The sequence below is a fragment of the Conger conger genome, chromosome 7 (assembly GCF_963514075.1).
Source record: "Conger conger chromosome 7, fConCon1.1, whole genome shotgun sequence".
Lineage (NCBI taxonomy): Eukaryota > Metazoa > Chordata > Actinopteri > Anguilliformes > Congridae > Conger > Conger conger.
Window position 1 is genome coordinate 39,364,886 of NC_083766.1, and position 17,701 is coordinate 39,382,586.

At 43.4% G+C, this 17,701-nt stretch overlaps 1 protein-coding gene across 4 annotated transcripts in view; it reads right to left on the minus strand.

Annotated features, from left to right (window-relative positions):
• Window positions 1-7,704: 7,704 nt before the first annotated feature.
• usp25 (ubiquitin specific peptidase 25) overlaps window positions 7,705-17,701 on the minus strand; it is a 42,446-nt gene continuing 32,449 nt past the window's right edge. For 2 of the 4 annotated variants that reach the window (XM_061248532.1, XM_061248531.1), the window contains exons 19-26: window positions 15,814-16,011; window positions 15,138-15,233; window positions 13,822-14,000; window positions 12,684-12,762; window positions 11,961-12,040; window positions 10,720-10,843; window positions 9,596-9,791; window positions 7,705-8,563 (exon numbers count right to left, since the gene is read on the minus strand). In XM_061248532.1, coding sequence (XP_061104516.1) covers window positions 8,391-8,563; window positions 9,596-9,791; window positions 10,720-10,843; window positions 11,961-12,040; window positions 12,684-12,762; window positions 13,822-14,000; window positions 15,138-15,233; window positions 15,814-16,011 — 1,125 coding nt within the window. In that variant the 3' untranslated portion in view covers window positions 7,705-8,390. The remainder of the gene's footprint in view (window positions 8,564-9,595; window positions 9,792-10,719; window positions 10,844-11,960; window positions 12,041-12,683; window positions 12,763-13,821; window positions 14,001-15,137; window positions 15,234-15,813; window positions 16,012-17,701) is intronic. The other 2 variants (XM_061248533.1, XM_061248534.1) reach the window with 2 other exon arrangements.

A 17,701-nucleotide genomic window follows, 5' to 3' on the forward strand; every position in this document is an offset into this window, starting at 1 on the left:
ATGGCCAGGGGGCTAATCATTTTGGCTGTCATTTTTGCCTTTTCTTGTTTCAACTCATAAAATCAACACATCAATAAAATATTCTAATCAAACTTAGTGGGCATTTTGTCTTTGATAATTTTGGAAGCAAACAAACTATAAACACTTGTTAATGGTCATTTCCATGGAGAAATCAAAGGTTTTGTCTGATTTCACAAGGGGGCTAATAATTTTGGCCTCAACTGTAGATCATACCAGTTCAGAGCACAAGCCAAACATGATTCTCTCAGATCATCCTGAATAACATGTTCTAGAATTCTGTCTGTTAAGGACTTTTGGGTTCCTCCTGAGATTTCTTCCCACCACTGTTTGAGGGTTTTTTCTCCCCCTAAGGGAGTTGTTTACCTCATATGGTATTTGGCTTATGGCTGATATGTTTTATTCCCTTCTATGTTACTCGGTATTTGTGACAGTCTTCTGTGAAAAGCGCTAAACAAATAAAATTGAATTGACCCACCTGCATTGCACGGCTTTAGGCACAGAGAACCTGATTGAAAGAAGTGTCTCTGTCGAGCATACTATAGTGTTCAATCACCGTTTCCCTCTGCTATATAATCATGATTGTCATGTAAATCAGTGCACCCTTAATTCCTTAGTTTTATTGTTGTGATGTGTTTAATCCCTTTTGCCTTGGTTATCTCCCTCTCTGGTCTCCCTCTAGTGGTGGTGGTTTGATCAGAGTTCCTGCAGCCGACCCATTAATTGGCACATTCCTCTCTTCCCTACTCTCCCCGTTCCTGACACTGGGAGTGGCATTTTCCCCTCTTTTAAGTTTCTTTTTATTTTAGTTTGGAGCATGTTCCTCTTTGTTTGTTCATATTCTTTATCAGTTACCTGCCTGACCCTCAAAAAGAGTCCATTGCCTGCCAAATGAAACAGTTTTTGTACTTTTGTAACTCAGCTTCTTGTCAGGTTCATTCCGTTGAGCACTTCTGTGTGGGGAATTTGTCTTAACAACCATAATCTTTCACCTGCCAAATCAGAGTGGTATAGTCTTTACTTTAATCACTAGCCAGATTGGCACGGGAGCGCTAGTGCCTCCCCTATCCTTACATTTGGCGTAATCAGCAGGATTGACAGGCTGATTATATTTGTCTAGCTTTGAGGCCCTTTATCTGGTGACAGTATAGCATTGGGAAAAACAGTGGTAGAACAGCGGCAAGGTCGTTGCGCATTGGACCTGAACTGAAGACAGCGAGGACTCTAGGTCTCACCTCATCCATCCCTACCCGGCAGCCCTCTGTGCGACTCGGTAGTGGATTTAGTTTTGGTCAGATTGTATTTTTCCTTTCTTTTTGCTACAGTGTACTAGGACCACTGAGCTGGTACAAAAGACTCAAAGCCAATAACCAACAGCTTAGGCAGGAGGTGAATCAGAGGCCGGCCCCTCCTCAGGTAAACTCTAGTCAATCACCAAGTGTCGAGCTGGGGGATGCACCACCTGTGGTGCTCCTCAAGACGCAGCTTCTGTCTCCCCTTCCTTAGCGGCAGGGCGTTATTTGTTCATGCGTAGAGACTGTAAGTGCCCCAGGTTTTCAGGCAAGCCCTCTCAGAACCCCCTAGTGGGAGTGGATTGAGGAGGCTCGATGCTCTTTTGGAATAAGACCTATGTCTCGTTAAGAGAAAGCATATTTTGTGTTTGACTTATCAGATGGTGAGGCAAAAACAGAGTTTAAGTTTCGCCCAGTTAGTGAGCGAGATAACCCACATAATTGTTTTGCTATACTCATGGACATCTACGGAGTCATACATCACCTTACAGCAACAGTTCTTCCAGCGACAGCAATTAGACGGGGAGTAATTGCAGGAATACTCGCATGCCTTAATGTCGATAGTGTAGAGTGTGAGACGAGACCAATTTTTTGTGTTACGAGACCAATTCCAGACTTACTTGGAATTAATATAATCAATAGCTGCTACCAAGAACTATTCGTGCAGCATGGCAGGTGATCCTTCATTCCCTGGATGTCCGCTTAGCCGGCAAGGGCTGGGGCCAAGCGCTTTCAATGTCAGCACTTCGACTGCATGTTGGGTACAGGCAAAGTGTGGCCTTGGGGTATACACTTTCATCAGCCCTACTGGAACCGGTGTCTCCAGGGGGTAACCAACTACCAGCAGGCCTAATTATTCCTTTTGCTTTTCTTTCGGTTGTCCACAGCATGGTTAGCATACCTGTGGTCAACATCGGCAGTCAGGACAAGTGGCTATAGCCAAAATCCATACTTTACATAGCCCATACCCCGCCTCTATGGTTCCCGGTACAGTTCAGCATTCAAAGCAATGACAAAGAGCAGGTGGCCCTGATCCTCAGGCAGTCACTTGATTTTTCCCAACTGTCATGGCCAACGCTCCGACTCACCAGCGGTACCGTTGGTTACCCCCTTGTAGTACAACCTAGTGAAGGCATATATCCAGGGACAGTTGGAACAAGAAGTTATCAGACCTAGCTGTTGTCCCTACTTCACCCCGCATTCCCTTTGCCTCAAATAGAGGAGTCCCTCGATGCACTGGCCAGGGCCAAATGGTTCAGCACACTCAACCTAGGTAGCAGATGTAACCAGGTCCCGATGGCGGAAAAGTACAAGGAAAAGACTGCATTCTGCACTCCCTTTGTGCTATTTGAATTTTACCAAATGCCCTTTGGCTTGTGCAATGCCCATAGTATGTTTCAATGACTTATGGAAAAGATCTCTGGAGATAAAAGTCTCCATTCCATGCTCCTATTACTTGAAATACATTGTTGTGTTTTCCACATCTATCGATCAGCACCTGGAATGTCTGGTTATAGTATTAAGCAGACTTCAACAGCACTGGCTTGAACTCAAGCTTGATAAAATGTCAATTCTTCCTGCCAGAGGTCAAGTACCTCAACTACGTCATCTCAGCTCACGGTGTGGCCACATACCGAGAGAAGATCTCTGCGGTGTCCGAATGGAGGAAGCCAGTAGGCATCACAGAGCTTTGCTCTTTCTTGGGGTCTGCCTTGAACACCAATCAAACCATCACTCCCCATACAAATTGGCTAGAAACCGCAGTTTCCTGTAGACAGCTGACGAGGATCCAGCAGGGGGGAGCCTGGAGGATTGGGTTCCCAGGCACCAAGAACTGACTGGAGGCCGCAGCTGCCTTCTGTACCCGGCACCAACCTGAGGATGTTACTCTACTGCCTCCAGGGACATTAGTGTACTGCAGAAACCACCCCGAAGGGTGCAATAAAATCCAGGACTCCTGGAACCCTACTATATTAGACGTCTAAGAGTGCCTTGACACCGGAGCCTGGGTCAACAAGATTTGGCCCCAGAGAGCCAGGGAGCCATTCACCGCTCAGAACTGAAGCCCATCCCAAGTCCTCCCAATCCCACCAGTGAAGACAAATGCAGTGTAACTGCAGAAAGGCTACCAATGCTCTCATACCTCATAGCCCAACACAGCACAGAGCCTACTGGGGACCATGTCAGCACTAGCTCAGAGGATGAAAGGGAGGATGAGACCCCCATAGCGAGGCTGGCCAGAGAGGCATTTCCTCTTTATGAATGAATCCCACAAATTCTTTGTGCTCCCGTCATGCTGGGAGAATTGTTTGCTGTCGGCAGGTATTGCTCTCATCTTCTACTGGTAAAGCAAAGCACTTAGCGGGAACCGTCGAGGTGTATTATACAGATATACCTTCTCTGCAGTCACTCCTTGCTTGTAGTGTACAGCCTGCCTGTATTGCAGCTTTTGGCACGGTGAACCTGATGAAGGAAGTGTCTCTGTGGAGTATACTGCAGTGTTCAATCACTGTTTTCCCCTGTTATAGACTTGTGGTTGTCCTGTAAAGCAGCGTACCCTTAATTCCTTATTTTTTGTTGTATTGATATTGTTTAACCCTTTTGTCTTGGTTCCCCTATCCCCACCTACTGGTGGTTGTATGATCAGAGTTCCTGCAGCCTACCCTTTGCAATAACCACCCCCCTCTCTGTGCCCCTGCCCCACTCTAGGCTGATCCCTTCCTTTTCAACCTTCCCTCCCCTTACAGACTCTGATGTTTCTCAACTCCTGCTCTCCCACCACCCTACAACCTGTGCCCTTGACCCTATCCCCTCCTCTCTCCTCCAGACAATCACACCACACATCCTCCCATTTGTCACCTCCCTTGTGAACTGCCTGTCTTCTGGCTGTTTTCCATCATCCTCCAAGAGGGCCCACATCACCCCGTTGCTAAAAAAAAAAAAGCCTACTCTGGACCCCTCTATCATCCAGAACTACTTCTATTTCTCCATCCTCCTTTCCTCCCTGTCAGCAACAGGGATCTGTGGCACAGCCCTGAACTGGGTCGAGTCCTACCTCTCTGGTCGCTCCTTCCAGGTTGCCTGGGCTGGTACAGTATTGATAACTTGCCTGAGTTCCCCAGGGCTCAGTCCTAGGCCCGCTTCTTTTCTCTCTTTACACTTGTTACCTTTGCCCTATTATCACTGCTCATGGTCTATTCTATTCTTCTTATTCCCACCATCGGACACACAGGTTTCAGCCCATATCTCTGCTTGTCTGAGTGACATCCAGAGCTGGATGGACAACCACCATCTAAAACTCCAACCCAGGTAAGACTGAAATGATCTTCATTCCTGCTATTACCTCTCCCCATCTGGATCTATCCATTTCCATAGGGGATACCTCACTGACGCCATTACCCTGTGCAAGGAACCTCGGTGTGGTGATGGACAGCAGACTGTCCCTCTCCAAGAACATGCGGCGGTGACCCGGTCATGCAGATTCTTCCTATACAACATCCAGAGAATCCTCCCCTTTCTCACCCCCTACTTGACCCAGCTCCTGGTCCAAGCCATGGTTTTGTTCCACCTGGACTACTGAAACTCTCTCCTGGCTGGCCTCCCAGCGTCCGCCATCAGACCCCTCCAACTTATCCAGAATGCAGCAGCTCGTCTGGTCTTCAACCTTCCCAAACACTCGCATGTCACCCCCCTGCTTACTTCCCTCCACTGGCTGCCTGTCATGGCTCACATCAAATTCAAAACATTGGTGCTAGCCTTCCAAGCAGTTAAGAGATCAGCCCCAGCTTACCTACAAAAAATCATCAGACCCTACACGCCAGCCAGACCTCTTCGTTCGGCCACCACAGGCCACCTGGCACCCCCCCGCTCACGATTAGTCTGTTCTGGCTCTACGGTGGTGGAAAGAACTCCCCTTGGAGGTCAGAATAGCAGAATCTCTTGCCATCTTCAAGTGGAGACTGAAGATGTACCTGTTCAAGCTGCACCTCTTCCTGTCCCTCCCTACCTCCCTGTAAACCTTAATTGTTGCGTTTACCTGTGATATTTACTTGTGTATTAGAATGATACCTTTGCTAGTCTTGTTTGGCTAGGTAAATGGTTTGTTCATACATTTGCATGTTGCGGTATTACGATAAAAAAAAAAAAAGAATATTAAAATTTAAAATATCTGATGATTGTCCCTGGTCCTTATCTTTGTTGTGCAGGTAGCAGTTGAAATTGTACTTCCATCTAGGCTCTTTCAGCGCACTTATCCCTGGTTATGGGTATGCACTTTGCACTTTGTTGTACGTCGCTCTGGATTAGAACATCTGCCGAATGCCATTAATGTAATGTAATGTACCCATTAATTGGCGCAGTTCCTCTCTTCCCTTCTCTCCCTGTTCGTGCTACTGGAGGTGGCACTCCCACCCCCCTTTATTTAAGTTATTGTTTTATTTTAGTTTGGTCCCTGTTCCTGTTTAGCCTGTTCCTATTCATCATCAGTTGCCTCCCTGAGCCTCAAAGAGTCTGTTAATCCTACAGATAGCCTATTAGCAACTTGGGCATTGCCCAAGTCACAGAAAATATAGATTTAAATAATTCCATTTTCATAGGCGATTAAAAAAATCAGGTCTACACTCATTTTCAATATGTACAGTTGTGTTCAAATAAATAGCAGTGCTTTTAAAAAAGTGAATAAAATGAAATATTTTTGAATAGCTTTTAGTTCCATATTTCAAATGTAGTGGAAACATTACACATTCAATTCCAAATGAAAGCATTAACAAATTTGATCAAGTCTGCGTTATTCTTTTACAGGAAGCAAAGAAAAGTAATATTTATCTGTAAAAAAAAAAGAAAAATGGCACTTACTGTATAAACTGAAGAAATTTTTAAGATTTAACTTAACTTTAAATTACTGAACTAATATTTAGTTGCATAACCATTGTTTTTGATAACTGCTGCGCATCTGCGTTACATCAAGTCAACCAACTTCTGGCACCGGGAAAGATATTTCAGCCCAGGATGAAGAAACTACATTCCACAGTTCCTGTGAATTTTTGGGTTTTGCTTCAGAAACTGCATTTTTAATGTCACCCCACAAGTTTTCAATGGGGTTGAGGTTGGGGGATTGAGCTGGCCACTCCATTACCCATTACCAAGATGTTGCTTGCTTACTCGTGTGTTGGCGGTCATTGTCTTGTTGAAACACCTATTTCAGCAGCATTTTCTCTTCAGCATACGGAAACATCTCTTCAAGTATTTTGATGTATTCAAACTGATCCATGATCCCTGGTATACCCAACACCATAGTATGAAAAACATCCCGATACCATGATTTTTGCGCCACCATGCTTGACTGTCTTCACAGTGTACTGTGGTTGGAATTCAGTACCCGGGGGTCGTCTGACATACTGCCGACGACCACTAGACCACTATTTTACTCTCATCAGTCCACAGAATATTAAGCCATTTCTCTTTGGGCAAATGTTTGGAACGGCCCATTTTACTTATGGGCAGAAAATATATTTTATATGTATGAAATATTTGCTTCCCTTCTTCCTTAATAAAGGACAATTAATGATGTTTTTTCACAGAATTAATGAATTCTCTAATTAAACTCCACACTGCTATTATTTTGAACATTTCAATGAATGAGTCAATTACTCAGAACAAGCAGCGTGCATGTCATGACAGTTGGGTCTGTTGTCTTTCTATTACACTACTTGTAGATATAGTAAAGTATTTGCCATGCCGAAATATCACAACTACTAATAACAGTGGTTCATCAGGTTACTGAAGTTGTACTGCTATTTATTTGAACACAACTAAACCTATTGCTATGATGAGACTGCTTAGCAGGGTTTCTTTGTAGAAAGCAGAGTTGGTTGTTCAAGGGAACATAACTGGAAAGTAGACTATAGGTCATCTTTTAGAGTCAAAAGGAGTCCCTTATTTCCCAATAATGTTTTTGGGTCACAGGCTAATAAACAGTATATGCCCCAGGAGAATGGATATAGTGTTTCCCTTAAATAGCATCCAAAGTTTTCCAAATACCTGGAACTGAATATTGGGTGTGACTGACTCTGTGTGACTACCCTTTTAATTAGTACGGACCAAGCAACCCCTCTGAGGACATAGAAAAGGAATAATCAATGTTAACATTGGGGCACTATTGAGTAAGAAAAGACAGCAGAAAAAAAAACTCAATTCAACAAGGAAGAAGTAACAAAGGGCATTGCACTTTGGTGATGGGGTACTTTCCAGTAGGCTACTTTGTGCCTTGAATCAATGATGGTTTGATAAGAGATACGAATGGAAGCAGCACTTCCATTCATGAGGTAGTAAATGCAGGTTACATTGGCAATTCAATTTTGGGAAAGGGAGACAAAAATAAGAGTAAAGCACATCATTATTTGGCCTAAAAGGGCCATAAATAAAACTTTATTCTCTCAGTATATTAACAAGCCACAAGGAGCTGTGGCCTACCACAGCACTTGAAATTTCTCATTCAGTTGCAGTCCTCAGGTCTGGTATAGACCCATTCTAGATACTTAAAGCCATTGATGAATCTCAAGGTTTTATTTCTTCTCATCCTTAAGGAAAGAAAGACATGATAATACTGTAACAGGTGAGAGGCTGAGCAGCAGTGGAATCCTTTCCACTGGGAAACAGGGGGGTCGTGGTGGTGTGGGGGAGGGAGGTTGTTGGTAGAGGGTGTGATGAAGGTGGGGTTAAAACAAACAACCAAATGGGGAAAAAAATTCAACCTTGGTTAAAAAAAGCTTGAGCAGCATGCGCTGGACTTCAATCACTGCGGTTGCCATTTTCTTTTTCTTTTCATTTTTTGCCCTGTCCAGTCCCATCCCTCTGTTGCAGTTGCATTTAAAACATAACTGAAAGTGGAATAATGTAGTAAATAGTAAAACCTATAGCAGCAAAGTAATTAAAAAAAAAAAACAGTAACAGAGATATAGCAACCCCTGCTTTAAGGAAGGCATGGGCTAAAATTGAATCTGTAGATGAGCGTCCAGGTGGTGGGGTATGGAGGTGTTGGGGGGAGGTTTAGGGGGTGAGGGGTTAGGTTCGGCGCACAGCTCATCTCCCATCAGCAGGTGTCCGGCTTAGGGAGGTCATGACCCGGCTAAAACGCTCGCACAGTTCCAGGGTGGAGTACGAGGGCAGTTTGGGCGGGTCATGGAAGCTTTTGATCTCGGTTGAGCAGTCGAGCAGCTTGGGAAGGAAGTCAGTCAACTTCTCCTGTAGGTGGGCTGTGGAAGGAGGGCACATAAGAGGGTATTGCAAGGAGTTCTGTTCATTATGGTCACCCATTATGTGTCAGGTATTCTTATGCAGAGTGATCTGCAAAACAATTATGGTTCAATATAATACAAATAAATACACTGTGAACACTTTATTAGGTAGATATGTATACCAGCTCATTAATTAAAATATCTAATCAACCAATCGTGTGGCAGCAACTCAATCCATTAAAGCATGGTGAAGAGGTTTGGTTTTTGTTCAGACCAAACATTAGAATGGGGATTAACTGTTTGCACAGCAGTCTCGGTTTTAGAGAGTGGGGGAAAACAAAAAACATCCAGTGAGCGGCAATTCTATGATTGAACATGCCTTGTTAATGAGTGGTCAGACCGGTTCAAGCTGACTGGATGCCGTCAGTAACACACTATGCAGAAGAGCATCTCTGAACACACAACACGTCATAGCTTGAAGTGGATAGGCTACAGCAGAAGACCAAGAAGTCTAAAAAATAAGTCTAATAAATACCTAATAAAGTGGTTGCGGAGTATGTTCCATGAGCTTCAGCACATGCGCACTGAGCGCATAGCTACTGCATGTACAGTTCTGAAACAGTCCTAAAATAAAAACACTGCTGTGTCTCTCATTGTGAGTTTCAAAGAATGTTAACTTCTCAATGTTAACAGCTCATGGGGCAACTGATTAATTCTGTGTGTGTGTGTCTGGCCAAAGCTATGATGAGATATCGGCAGCAAAAGTGCATATTGTGATAGAGGTATACATCATAAAACACCCTTCCTCAACTACAGTGGGCGAGACAGCTTAGAAGACTGGCAGTTTCATGCCCAACCTTCCGTTTAGTTACTTTGGAAAAGATACAAGTAACACCGTGCAATGAGGTAGGACAACGCATCGCACAAACCAGTTTGGGGCTACTGTATATCTCTGCACTTACTACAGGTAGACAGCTTGATTTTTAGGTCTCATTCTCCCACCGCTAGTTAGCAGAGGCTCCCTGCTCACCCCCCCCCCCAGGTACTTACGCTCCATCTCCTGTCCCAGGTAGGAGCACCAGCGGTTCCTCATGTCCTCCACCGCAACCATGTCCTTCTCCTCAGATTCATCCACCAGGAGCAGGGGGATGCAGGGCACCACCAGCTCATTCATGATGCCCAGACCGCTGTTCACCTCTGGCTCCTCCCCAGACTCAAACAGGACCGTTGCATGCTCGTTCAGTTTCTGCAGGGACAAAGAGCAGCACCACTTTAATGGTTAATGGAAGCCCAGCCATTCTGTGCAGTTATCTGAAACATACAGTCTTCACTATGGAAGAGATGTCTGCATGCAGACATTTAGCTAACCTACAGATGGCTTTGGGAAAGGCATTTAGAAGGGGAGAAGTTCCTCACACATGAAATGTGTCAGTGTTATTGATACGTTCCATTAAAATGGAACAAAAAGTAAATATTGTGGCTTTAAAAAAAAAAGTGGCTGTTGGAGACATAAAGGGACTGCCTGGAACCTCAAGCTAGGGTTAAGTCAGGACAGAGAAATGTTTCTCAATAATGTGTTTACACTTACGCACTGCCTGTTTCCTACTCCTAAGTCTGGTGATTACAGTACAAGTGCGCTGCCAGCACAGGGTGACTGAGTGCATAAGTACGAGTTACAAGACCAGGGATTTCAGTACAGCCATAGATTTTAAAAAGATCTGAAGTGCAGCTGGGTCTGTCTCCTTTTTCAGTATGGGCGTGATTTTAAAATGTCTGCCAGCAGGTATTACGTGAGCAAGGCTCTGTACTTGACAACGGAGGTTTATTTTCTTAATGTTGTCACACGGCTGTGCCAAAGTCTAGAAGGCAGGCATACTGTGGAGACTTAAGTACCTTAATGCACACAAGCAAAACTATAGAAGAAAAACCAATGCAAATGTTTATATGCTTCCCTCTACATCAAGTAATCTATGTTGTACCTTTTCCTATACATTGCAGGGCTTAAAATGGGTCGCCTCAACGCTATAATGACGGGAAAATAGCGGCAAATTTTTTTAAGGACAACCGTGTTAGATTAGGTGACTGGATGTCCATCGTGGTTGACAAAATAGGATTGTCCCCACTCTTCTTAATGGTATGTACTGTGAGCTGGTGGTTTGCCGTGTGCAACTCACCAACAGACACTCTCTCCTGTAATGTGCTATCAGCTCCTCGTCGTGGCCACGGTAAGGGCCTTTGGAGAGCAGCTCTTTGTTGTACTGATAGGAGTAGATCAGGTACATCAAAGCTTCCACGTAGCTGGGGGAGAAGGATGAAGAAACAGAGCAAACATTTTATATTTACTTTTTAGTCCTTTAGCAGACGCTTTTATTCCAAAGGGACTTACAAGTGCATAACTTCCTCAACAAATGAAAAGCATGAAATCCATGAATAGCAGAACACCCATTTAGAGCAATTATAACCAAAAACAATGGTCAACAGGAATACATTAGGAGGGAGGACTATGGTACAGTCCAGAGCGGTGTGTTTTTAGCCTGCATCGAAATATGGGGAGGGATTCTGCTGTTCTGACAATGGTAGGCAGATCATTCCACCACTGAGGAACCAGAACAGACATGAACATGCAGCTCGACCACCTGGTGTTCGTAATGAGGGGACCACAAGACAAACAGAGATGGCAGACCAGTGTGGTCTTGCTGGGGAACAGCGCATACAATGTGCATATTCTTGAATGAAACTCTCAGCCATAATAAAAGTTAATGAGGACAACCATGGGAATGGATGGATGACAACATGCTTCCTTTCTTCGGTGTCAAGATTTAAATGAGCACGAGTAGCAATCCTAAAATGACCTTTGTCGATATTAACTGTTAATTATGGATCAACACAGCATTGTTGGCAAAACAAAACGGTCATCCTCTAAATTCAACACAAAGTTAATTGTCAACAACACAACACGATATCTAGTCTATGTTAGTCCAACAATAGGAGTTTTTCAGTAGAACAGAAATTTGAAGGCGCAGCAATTCTTGAAATCAGTAGAGTCTTCTAAGCCAGAAGATGGCAGTTACTTTACAGCCTATCCAGTCAAAAAACTTTCACGACAATACATTGTGTAAATATATATATATATTTGTGAAGACATTGAACACTAAGTGCAGCTTTCCATGAGGGAATATAATGTTTTTCCAAGATGTTTGAGAAAACCAGACCACCTAGCACAGCCCATTATGAAAATAACAATCTCCACTCAAGCCAAAAAATCTCATGTACTGAGATGACCTGAAACAAATGGAATTTGAGATATTTTAAAGTAGTTGCTACCCTCTGCAGCCAGATGAGGGAATTGCAGTCTGGCAGAACAGAACTGAACCTTTACTTAAATAAATGTATAAATGTTTCTGAGAGTTCTCACCTCCTCTTCTGAAAGAGCTCCAGGCCAATCATGAGGAAGACTGTTGTCTCCCTGAAATTCCGGTATTCCTGGTGCCACATCTAGGAGGACAACATAACCAAGATGCATAATATAAAACATTCATTATATGATCTATATGGTTTATAAATATATATCAACATGGATAGCGATTATCCTCAGGAAGAAAAATAAAGTCAGTGTTCTTGTTGTATAGAAGTATGTGTAAAAACAATACCAATGATTTAAACAATATATACCTTGGATAAAGCATATTTATTGAGTGCTGCTTCAACCTACATTGAACCCACCCTGGGTGTGTCGAAGTGTCCCTGAGAAAAAAACACCTAACCCCCCAATTGCCCCTGACGAGTTGGTTGGTGCCTTGCATGGCAGCCAATTGCCGTTGGTGTGAGAGTGTGTGAATGGGTGAATTAGAAGCATCAATTGTACAGCGCTTTGGATAAAGGTGCTATATAAAGGACATTTACCACTTACATTCCAAAGGAACACTTCATCTGAACATGGCTTTAGCTCTGTAGTATGAAGACTTAGCTGTGTGGTATAACAGATTTCTTCTAAACTCCCATATCGTTGCATCAGCAATTAAGCAAGTAAAGCCACATATCCATATTAAAATGAAAAAAATAATAATATATGTATGTATTGGACCCAAGTACTGAAAAATACTGCTATTGGGAACAGTGAGAAAGTGAAAGTGCTGACCTCATATTCTTCCATGTTTACTTCCTCTGGCTTTATAAGGTCTAGTTTTGCACGTGCAACTTTCATGATGTTCTTGCATCTGCAAGAAAACGGCATTAGAAAAGGCATTTGGTGACAAAAAGAAGAAAACGAAAGAAAGGGGGGGAAAAAATACTAGAAGTTAAGCAGTGTGCCAAGCGGGAAGCTTTGACCTTGGGCGACAAGTCAACCTTTATTACTGAATGTAAAATGAAACCAGTACTCTGGAGGTTCCTATTTAGGCCACAATGGCACAAATCTAATTATGTTCCTAAAAATAGAAAGGAATGGGCATACTTATAAATATGGATAATGTTTACCGCCCACCTGCTTGTCTCACTGTGTCTGGGTGAGGCAGGGATTTTTGTTTCTGCGCAAAAACAAGCATGCATTCTCTCTCAGGAGACAATGAGATCTACAACACAACAGGGCAAAAAAGGCTGATGGGGGTCAGGAAGGCCAAGCCATTGTTCATCTGATGGGAGCGCTAGGATCAGCAAGCTCTGGGCAGAAACGCAAAGACACATTGAGGAAGAGAGGGATTACTGCTCAAACATCAGAGGCTAAACTGCAGACCTCGTAACAGGAAGTGGTTGAACATTTGCACTGTCTGGTACCAGGTAGCTGTTTGTATTAAACATGACTAAAGCCTCGATGATGTGCAGGGAATAGAGGGGAGAAAAAAAAAAAAGGACATTCCCACCTTTTCCAATGAGAGTGAGCATTTAAAGAATCGCCCGTAATAGGCATTATGTCTGATACTTTATATAATATTCTCCATCTGGAAACAACTTGCAGATGGTCTCTAGAAGCACAAGTTTTTGCATCTACTGTGTCTTCTAATTTTGCTGCCATCAGCTGGTTTCTATATCAACTAGATCTAGAGAAGGTAATGCGATAACAGTGATGTCAGTCATCACACAGCTGTACGAGTAAGGGGGTATAAACAAATATGACAAAGTATGATAGAAGCAAGAACTGATAAGCAGTCAGGGGTTTCTGACAAACAAAAGGAAACTCAAGATACACAAGTGAAAACTAGACTTCATGGAAAGGGACTAAAGTGTTCGTTAAGCTCACGTTAATCGCGGTCACATAAACGCACGCTCATCATTCATACCGTTCGTCGAAGCCGAGGTTGCGATCGGCAAACTGCATGAGAAGAGTCCTCTCCAGCATCTTCTTGGGAGCTTGGTTCTGGATGAAGTAGACGATCACGTGCTGCAGACGGTGGTCATTTTCGGGAGCAGTGTCCTCCTGAGCGAATCGCAGCAGGCGAGCGTACTCTACCTTAATAGCCTGCGGAAGTGAGAGATGCACACTGTCAGCTGGCAGGCCTTCGCCCCATTCCCCCCAGGAGGGGGCGACAGTCTGCGGCCAGTGGCAGGTTAGAGGAAACCACAAGATGCATTCAAGCACACCCTGATGGGAATCGCCATGGTCACCGGGAATGACATACGTGTAGAAACATTGTGCATTTATTTTCCCTGTTGTAAAAGCACATTGCTTTACAATCAGGCCTCCATCTACACCATATTTTCAAAGTCTTCAAATCCTTTTCAAAGGAGCAAACAACAATTTCTTAAATGTATTTACATGGTGTAGGAGAGTTGCCAAGAGCCAGATAAGCATTTAATAGCTGCCACCACACACACCATACTTTCTGATCATGAACCCCAAGTACTTGCCATGAGACCAGCAAGGAAACTAAAAGGCTAGAAGAAAGTAATACGTCAAAAGGGCGAAGAAGCAGAAAAACTGTTGACTTATTTCAAAGAGAAAATAATGAATAGGCTAATTAGTTCACTTCATGTTAATGCAATTAATTTAATATAAAGAAGGAAAGTTTGCATCTCACTGAAAAGAAGGCTTTCAGTACCAGAAGTGCTAAATTTCCTAGCATATTTGAGAGGTTTTTGCACCACCTCAGTCATCATCTTTTGCTAAAACAGAAAAGATATAATAATGTAGCAAATACAGTGGCATTTCAAAATAATACAGCCAAAAATCTAAACAGCCAGTGTCACACCAAGTCTGCCAATATCATCTACTTCAGACAACTTCAGACAAATGACGCAAAGCCTTCAAAATATAGTTTCTGTGTTAAAAGGATGCATCGATCGTTTTTTTCATTCTTCTTCTCTACAGATAGCTTGCAAACCAATACAGTATTTGCACATCCAAGTGTCATCTGTGACCTTCACGACTCTTCAGAGAGAGACCAGACTGGATCAGAGAGCGGCTGCAAGATGCCAGAGTTCTTTTCCCTTTTTTCCCCCCACAATACCCGATTTTAAAAGAAACAAGAAGAAGGGGGAGCAACAAAGATAAAAAGATGTGCTGAGAAGCGGGAAGCATGCAGAAGCAGGAACATGGGAAGATGAACCAGAGCATGCAGAGGAGGAGGAAAACTGGATGGGGCTCGAGGGGATGTACCTTGAAGAAGGCTGCCTCGGGGCCACTCTTTTCGTAAACACTCCCAGCTTTGCCAATGGCCAGTATAATACCCTGCATGTTTGGGGTCAGCATTGCCTGCCCAGAGAGGGGAAGCCAGTTACTACATCACTGGGAGTTTACTTCCTGTCCTGTTCTCAAGTGAAAAGGCTGTTCAGGCCCTTCTTGTGTTAGTAACCAAAGACAGACTCAAGAAAATAAAAACCGTCTCAAAAGTGACGGCTCCCATTGCCTGGGGAATAGACCAGGGCTTGTCTCCTGGGACAAGTGCAACAGGAAATAAATAAGAAACTGCCTGTGCCCAGAGCTTTGCCTACATCTGAACACTGACTGAGTGCAAGATTCAATCTATGAGTTGTGTTCAAATGCACAACGTTAATGTCCTAAACTTGCTTCTCCAAGTTAAACATGACTGTTATTATAACAAGTTTCATGTCAGACTTCAGTGCCTACAAACCAGGTAGCTGGGCAATAAATCAGGTTCATTTTAACAATGAATTAATGTTTTTTCAAGTACAGAAAGGCACAGAGAAGTGAGCGGGTCACCCAAAGTGGGAGCCCACCTTCCCCCTTCATACAGTAATAAATCCGAGAGCGAGGGGTGGGGTGGAGGGGGGGGAGGGATTTCTCAGTACCCTCCACCAGACCGGGACTCTACCTCGTCATCGTACCCCCCCTCCTCTGTCTCTATGATGAAGGTGCCAACATGGGGGATGGCCACCTCAACCGTGCGGTGAGCAGAGGGGGACTGGGGAGTGGCTTCCTCTGCCTCGTGATCAGGGGGAGGGGTGTGGCGAGGGTTTGACACGCCTGTGGGGTCAGGGGGAGAGGACGTGGGTGTGCCGTTGCAAGCAGGCTGTAGAGAGAGACACACAGAGGGGGGGGGGGGGGGGGGCGGAGCAGGAAAATGGGTGAACTTAAGGCAAGAGGGTATGAGGAAGAAATAGAAACAAGCAGAACATTAAACATGACCATCGTTCTTTCACAGGAACTGTGCAAAATAGGTCTGTCCTTCAGGCTTCAATTTAATAACAAGCCCCGTTTCCATGTATTTTAATATAGAATAATATGATAGATAGGATGCAGTTATTGTAGATTATCTGCTTTGTTTTGAGTTCCCAATAGTTTTGAAAATGGCATATTAAAACGCATGATTGTTGTATGTGGAGTTTTGCCATAGGCTTAATGATTTTCTCATTTAACCACCACACAGAACCAGGGACAACTGCAGAAACTGTGGCACGATGGGGACTAGGGGATAGTGATTTTGTCAGTTCAAATTAAAAAAAGTTCAATTTTCTTGGAACACGCTTGAGCTTGTGCTCTCCTGAAAACTGAGACTACTGAATTGATTTTCAATTGATTTATCTTTCAATTGGTGTGTTAGTACTTGCCTTCAGCAGGGTCATAAGGTTTTTAAAATACTCCATTTACATGTCAATTTATTAATGGAACCGATTGATTAATCCATCAATTAAACTTACGTTAAGCACCTGCTTTGAGAGTCCAAGCCGATTCAGTGCATCTTATGGCATTTCAACCAATGAACCTCATCTCCAGAGGCCAGTGCTTTAACCATCCATTAAAGCACCATTAAAAATGACATGAGACAGGAACTTGAGATAGAGTGCTCATTTTATGCCACAGACATTTATTTAGATTTTTTGGTCTGATCGGCTGATTAAGGGGCCAACGCTCTTTAACAGCTTGAAAGTGCGAGGAGAACTACATGTATTTTCTGCGGGCCAATCTGTAAACAGCAGCGGATTAATCTTTTCCATGGTTGCTACCGCCCACAGCACCTTTGTAGAAGTTCTTAACCATATTAATGGCATTACCGAAATTATTTAACTGGAAAGTTGGGAGTGTTATTTATTTATATCTTTTTTTAAACAATAACTGACGGGCACTCGCTTTTGCCATTTTGGAGAGTGAGAGACAAGCGAGTTGAAAGATAAAAGAACTTTCGTGAAATCCTATGTGGTTGGGCCAAAACAGTGTCAAGTTCATCTTTCTTTACAATGAAACTGAAACAAAATCAAACCCCACCTCTATTTCAATGCAATTGGACAGCAGAAAAAAGACTGACGGTGATGGGAGGTGCTTTTTTTCTTGGTGCGCATGAACATAGGAAAATTTTCAGCAGGATGTGCACTGAAAAACTGATAAATGCAAGGCTCCTGGAAAATAATTAAAAGCCGCACCCAGCCAATAATGCGTGTTTGGTGTGATCCTTAGTTTCATTCAATGCAGTCAGGGTTTTCCTTGGTGTCTGCAAAGCAAGTAGTTTCATGGCTTATGGACTTGGTCTGCATATTGAGGGTTAATTGAGGATTCGTGGAGTTAAAGGAGCACTGAGCACTAATGGTGATTTTAAAATTGCCTACACACATAACTTAATCATTTAATCCAAATAAGCTCAAGTGAAAAAAGCATGACAGTGCTCCTTTAAAGAAGCCTGAAAGCCAATGAAATGGGAGGCAATGTTACAGCAGATGTGGGTTTGTCCACAAATAAACAAACAGTACATCAGTACCCTGAACACC